Raw genomic sequence first — 6,958 nt, forward strand, 5'->3', positions numbered from 1 at the left:
CGTATAACAGCCCGAAAATCACAATCAGGTCTACTCACGATTGTTGGAGGCATCTTAAACACTCGGTAAACAAAGTATACAATGAAAAATCAAACTGTAATGGCGTCAGTGCGTAGACAAGAGATGTAGGTAACCAGAGCGCATGCGCGGAACGCCGACCGTAGCACTGTGGCAGCGGAATCGCAAAGCGGTACTTACTTAAAAAACATGCCTCGAAATAGAGAGACAATGTGGATATTTTCATCAGAATATTATGACTGCCTATATAAGGCTCAGAGTCGGAAAAAATCCTGCGCGGTGCCGCAGGATTCTACAACTGCACCGTAACCTGCGCAAAAGTGCCGCTCGCCGAGCACGTTGTCTGTGGATCTGCTCAGCGCAGTCGAACAGCAGGCGTCGGTGTTTCTTGGGATAGAAAAATACTAAGCCAACGTTTGCAAGTGCCCCGGTAGGGCAGCGTGGGTGCGAGGGTTGAAGTAAAAATGCGTAACGTAGGCAGGCGCATTGGTTTCAGAAGTATTGATGCGTGTAAGACGCCTATGAAGGCCGCGTGCAACATAATCCGCATTTTCTTCTGCAATATCGCTCAAGGTTATATAGAAATTGAAACCCGATATTCGCTCAATTTTGAGCTGCGACTGAAAATTTAATAAATTATCTTGAACATTCTGAGTAACATTTAATTTGAGTAATTATATCCTAACTTTCCTTGTCAATTTCACTTGTAAATTCATTGTCAATTTCATTAATTTATAACAAAAAAACACAAGTCGAATTTTGTTTTGGAAAATTGGTCGTCAAAAATCATCTACATCTAATACACAATACGATTCAATCCAAGCGTCTAAAATTCTTCCTGTACAACCCGTAATTTTAAATTTTTTATTCCTGGTTATAACCGATGAGTCACGGTTGTAGCAGGTCGGTTACCCGCGGGGGTTGAAAATCTGCTCTATGATGTTGCGTGGTTGAGGGTTGGGGTTAAAAACTTGCTCGATTATGTTGCGTGGTTGAGGGTTGAAGATCTGCTCGATTATGTTGCGTGGTTGAGGGTTGGGGTTGAAAACTTGCTCGAAAATGTTGCGTGGTTGAGGGTGGAAGATCTGTTGGATTATGTTGCGTGGTTGAGGGTGGAATATCTGTTGGATTATGTTGCGTGGTTGAGGGTGGAAGATCTTCTCGAAGATATTTCTGTCTTTTTTCCGATTTCCGTGGGAATGCGAAGGTTCCGGAGCTGATAATGCCATCGTCAGAACCACAGCCATAATTGTCGCTATCGCCTGCAGAAATACATAAAAAATAACGTTAATTCAAATTTATGCCATTCATTCCTGGTGAGTAATTATTGAGAAAATATTTTTGTACGAAAATTATTTCATCATTATTGGAGAAATGGCACAGCAGGATAATTTAATAGCCTGTGTCCCATCATTTCAATTAAGAAGCTACATGAATGATACTGTGATAAGTTTTGTCTCTGGTCCTTGATAGACGCATTCTTGTGTTGTATTATAAAAGTGTCTAAGTTATGATTAAAAAGGGAAATATTGTTATTTAGTGTGATATTCCGCACTGATAGACCTTCATATACTTATGAAGATTTAAATTAATAATAAATGCACGCGGAAATATTAGGTATTCATATATTTATACTATTTATTCAGAATAGCCATTTAAAAATTAACGAACCATCTATATTTTTGGTCAAAATCAATATTAAAAACAAATCTCATAAAGAGCAATTATAAATAACAGCCTAAATATTCATATAGTGATAATAGTAACATAAATTAAGAGTCAATATCAAGTATATTATTCACAGATAGTGAATAACATCCAATTTCTCGGTGTCTCGGTTATAAACCTTATATGGTCACTAAATGATGCTCACCACATTTTTAGGAGCAACTCCGTAATCCGATTTCAAGTATTACTGTCACTTTATCATTGTACTTTTGACATCTTCCTAGGTTATAATTCATGACGTACAGTTTAGGTCATTTACATTTACTATATACGATTTATTATGTACATTACATTAGTATGTATATATACGCGACGCATAGTTCACTTCATTTATTTACACACAGACCAGTAAACTGTTGTATGGTATCATTTGGATCACCATCATACGGAGAAAACCGTGCAAAACCGTATTAGACCGTATAACTTACCAGTGCTTTCATTGTTCTTGGTATTATATCACGGTTTCCGCAGAGAACAGTCCGCTCTCCAGACGGTTTTTCAGAGCAGTGCTGAGGTTGTAAGTGCTTCAGCATTATAAATACGATAGGAGAATTGGTTCCCCCACGGTAAACTTCTTTTTACGAACTCAAAAAATCATAAAAAAAATTTCCATACGTGATCTATAAACTAGTATTTTTGCCACCCATGCAGTCACTGGGAAGCTGGTTTGTCAGCAACCTCTATATCCGGCTGCTGACATCAACCAACATCTTTGCCCAGTGTTGGGGCTGCACGTGTTCAAAAAGTTCATGTATAATTGAGTCAAGAAAAGTTTTTCATTTTGGATAAACTAAAATCCTGAAAAATAAATCATAGCAACCCCAAATTAATTTTGGCAAGTTGATCGCCTATTTTTTAAAGACGGTTATGTGTATTGTGTAATGCATTCGTGTGAATTGGAATCAAAGAATTATTATAGCAGCGCATGGAACTACAATGCTAGGCGTCATTCGAAGGTTCACCTTTGCCGAGTTACTTGGATGTCCGAATAATTACACTTGTTTTGAATTATTTTCGCATCATATTGCTTACTGAGCTTACAAAGAAATGCAGGCAAGCACAGAAAGACCCGTCCCAGCACAATCTTGGGATGTTTAAATCTGAATTTACTCATCAATCATAGTTTTTTCTGCATGAGAAAATTTATTTTCTTGGATATATGGTTCATGAACGCTTTCATAACATAACATATCATAGTGATGTCGGCGCTGAAGCGTAGGCCTAATGTGGCCTGTCGCCGATTCTTGTACTTTTCGTGACTTGTTCACAGATCTAAACTCGTGTCATTTGACCTGATCTTTTCATGACTGATGATAGTTTGAAATAGCTACTAGACATCCACCGGGTTCGATATGGTGCTAGGCATTTCAAGTCTGAACATATATTTTTCTATAGCTTTATCTAGTCTGTTCTTGAACGCGTTCATACTTGGAGCGCCAACGCTGTCATCGGGAAGGCTGTTCCACATGTCGGTGATTCGAAGCGAGAAGAAATGATGTCGCGTGGAGAAGTTGCAGCGCAGTTTTTTTAATTGTGGATAATTTTTAGTGGGGTCACTTAAAATATCCTGTTAATATTAGAGCGACAGAAAATTTATTGGGGACCGAGCACAGTCCCATCAAGAAACGCTGACTTAGAGTCGATAATTTCAGACTACGGCGGCCTTGCATCGAGAGCTGCTGCGAGCCAATATTTTGATTGGGTGTTATAAACCCTGACAACACAGTAGGCAAAAACTAGGAACAAAATTTTTAAAATGAATTGCAAGAACAAGTATTTTAAATTTTCTTATAAATTGTGACGTTCAGCAAAGTAACTAAACTCAGAAGTTTACTTTGTCAAATAATTTTAAAAATTCTTAGATGAAAACTAACCACAATTTACAACATGTGTAAAACTTAAGTTCTGTAAGCCAACTTGGAAAATGAGCTTTACCTCAGAAATCATGCCTAGATGGTAAATAACTCAAGCAAATGTTCGAAAAAGGTGAAAATAAAGATCAGAGAAATAGTTTTGTTAGTATTTTATGTCAATTCCTATTGTTTAAGTTTGTTGTAACAATGGGAAGAATAGGTAATTATAAATCATGATATACGAAAAAAATTCTGAGAACATACAGTCAAAGCGAAACTTTTATTTTTAAATTTTTTCAATATTTTCGCTCTTTTTACTCTGTTTCCTCTTTCCCATCACATTTTCTCATGACGTTTGGGCAAATTTTAATCGTATAAAGATATTTAGATCCGATAGAAATTAATGTCTCATTTAATGAGAAAATTAGTAAATAATCGGATATGCCCCTTTTTCATTGGTAATTGCTGTTCCACTAACAGAAGAGTAATTTCTTTACGAATACGAAAACATAGAAAAATATTTACCAAAGAATATTCTTCGCAGAATTTGTAATATCATTCCCATAATACATTATAATTGCACCGATAAAATTTTGTGCAATAAGTTATATTATAAAAAAATAATTACAATGATAACCTTCGAAAGAATTGGAAGTAATTTATATCAGAGTCCAATTCAAGTTTCAGCACCAACAGCAATATCAGAAATATCACTTCTTGGCAGGCCGGATTCCTCTTTTCCATTACATTTTCTCGCTTCGTTTAGGCAAATTTAGACACTAACCGAAAAGTCATTTCTTTACCAATGCGAAAAAATAGAAAAATATTGACCAAAGAATTTTCTTCGGAGAATTTGTACTATAATTCCCATCATACAATATAATCTCACCAATAAATTTTGGTGCAATAAATAATTATATAGAAAATAAAAATGACAATGATCCCTTCCCAAAGAATTTTACGTAATATATCTCTGAGTCCAATTCAAGTTTCAGCACTAACAGCAATATCAGAAATATCACTTGTTGTCAGGCCGGTCTCTACACAGGATGACTTGCACAGTCCGACTCGTTGATCACCAATCAAACAAAAAATATAACTCAGTACTCACTGCAGTGAGTGACAGAGAGCGCATTTTCTCGTCGACGAAAACTTGAGGCCACGGACGGACAGACAGACAGACAGACAGACAGACGGACATGGCGAGCACAATAGTGCATTTTTCCATTAATGAGAAATATCGCCGATGGTCTCGAAGATGCTCTCGCGGGAGTTTCGTCCTCGACTGGAGGACCTGCCGAACAGGAATGGGTTTGCTCGAGGTGCTGCTTCTGTTGAACTCAACAGCATCAACAGGGCTGCCACCACCAACAGAAACAGGAACTGCAATACTTGCAGGAAGCATGCGAATAAAAGGTGAATTTGTTTTACATTTAACGATAGTTGATTTATTTGTATATGTTTTAAATTGTAAGGAGTGTAATAATAATTTTGCTGGCCTTGAAGAAAAAAGAATGCTATATGAGAGGTACTCTGTAATTTTAGAAAAAAATATAAGTTTCCGAAAGTTTAATCAATGATATAAATCAGAGAAAATTCTTTCGTAGTTGTGATCTAAAATTGCTTTAAACTATCACAGAATTGTCGGTAACAATTTCATGTTGATAGAATTGACAGTCCCTGGGCCATTGTAATTCTTGGAAATCGACGAGTAATGTATTTTTTTTGCATAAGCAAGATAGAAATTCTAAGTTTTAACTTAAATTAGAGCACAAGTGTAGAATAAAATAATTAAGGTACCTTATACATTACAGAATTCACCTTTGGCATTAAATGATTTTTGAAAAAATAAAGGCATAATTAGATCCTCAACATTATTAAAAAAATGAAGTACTCGAATAGAAAACAAAATATTGTTAAATGCATGATAATCATATCACATAAATGAAAAACTGTAAAGCCTAATTTTTTATTAATTTGTATACATTTTATTATCCACATCAATAGACGAATTCTTGTGTTGTATCATAAAAGTGTCTATGTTATGATTAATAAGGGAAATATTGTTACTTAGTTTGATATTCTGCACTGACAGACCTTCATATACTTATGAAGATTTAAATTAATAATAAATGCACGCGGAAATATTAGGTATTCATATATTTATACTATTTATTCAGAATAGCCAGTCAAAAATTAACGAACCACCTTTATTTTTGGTCAAATTCAATATTAAAAACAAATCTCATAGAGAGCTATTTATAGAAATAACAGCCTAAATATTTATATAGTGATAATAGTAACATAAATTAATAGTCAATATTCAATATATTACTCATAGATAGTGTATAACATCCAATTTATCGGTGTCTCGGTTATAAACCAAATATGGTCACTAAATGATGCTCACCAAATTTTTAGAAGCAATTCCGTAATCCGAATTCATGTATTACTGTCACTTTATTTGTGTACTTTTGACATCTTCCTAGGTTATAATGCACGACGTATAGTTTAGGTCATTTGCATTTACTATATACGATTTATTATGTACATTACATTTAGTATGTATATATACGCGACGCATAGTTCACTTCATTTATTTACACACAGACTGCAATAAACTATTGTACAGAATCATCTGGATCACCATCATATTTAGAAAATCGTGCAAAACCGTATTTAGCCGTACAACTTACCAGTGCTTTCATTGTTCTTGGTATTATCTCACGGTTTCCGCAGTGAACTGTCCGCTCTCCAGACGATTTTTCAGAGCAGTGCTGAGGTTTCAAGTGCTTCAGCATTATAAATACGATAGGAGAATTGGTTCCCCCACGGTAAACTTCTTTTTACGAACTCAAAAAATCATAAAAAATTTTCATACGTGATCTATAAACTAGTATTTTTGCCACCCATGCAGTCACTGGGATGTCTTACAGCATGTGTTTTACAACATTAGTCTTACAGTATGTGTCTAACAACAGTGACAGCATGTGTCTTACAGCATGTGTCTTACAACAGTGACAGCCTGTGTCTTACAGCATGTGTCTTACAACAGTGACACCATGTGTCTTACAACATGTATCTTACAGCATGTGTCGTACAGCATGTATCTTGCAGCATGTGTCTCACAACAGCGACAGCATGTGTCTTACAGCATGTGTCGTACAGCAAGTGTCTTTAATTTTGATTTAATCCCCTCAAAATGTGCTGAAAATGACAATTTGACGTTAAAAACTAATATTCTATTGTGTTCTAGTGACTCAACGACCGGGAATTGTTACTGAATTGAGCATGAAGTAATTTAAAAAAACTAAAGGAATAGAAATTTTACAAAATTTCAGTTGCTAGTACTTCAAAAC

The 6,958-nt window shown here is 35.4% G+C and overlaps 1 protein-coding gene across 4 annotated transcripts; it reads right to left on the minus strand.

Annotated features, from left to right (window-relative positions):
* Positions 1-609: 609 nt before the first annotated feature.
* On the minus strand, positions 610-6,361 carry LOC108681532. Of its 4 annotated transcripts, none has more exons than XM_018170576.2 (3): positions 2,175-2,240; positions 1,140-1,280; positions 610-1,103 (listed from the first exon to the last, which is right to left on the minus strand). In XM_018170576.2, exons 1-3 carry the CDS (start codon positions 2,184-2,186, stop codon positions 927-929), a joined length of 330 nt encoding a protein of 109 aa, XP_018026065.1. In that variant the 5' UTR covers positions 2,187-2,240; the 3' UTR covers positions 610-926. The 4 variants fall into 4 exon arrangements, with proteins under 4 accessions (XP_018026065.1, XP_047737752.1, XP_018026064.1 ...); XM_047881796.1 differs by having other exon boundaries at positions 610-1,001; positions 1,038-1,280; XM_018170575.2 differs by lacking the exon at positions 2,175-2,240 and adding an exon at positions 6,296-6,361 and having other exon boundaries at positions 610-1,280.
* Between the last annotated feature and the right edge of the window lie 597 nt (positions 6,362-6,958).

Source organism: Hyalella azteca, unplaced genomic scaffold (genome assembly GCF_000764305.2).
Source record: "Hyalella azteca isolate HAZT.00-mixed unplaced genomic scaffold, Hazt_2.0.2 contig8840, whole genome shotgun sequence".
Taxonomy (NCBI): Eukaryota; Metazoa; Arthropoda; class Malacostraca; order Amphipoda; family Hyalellidae; genus Hyalella; species Hyalella azteca.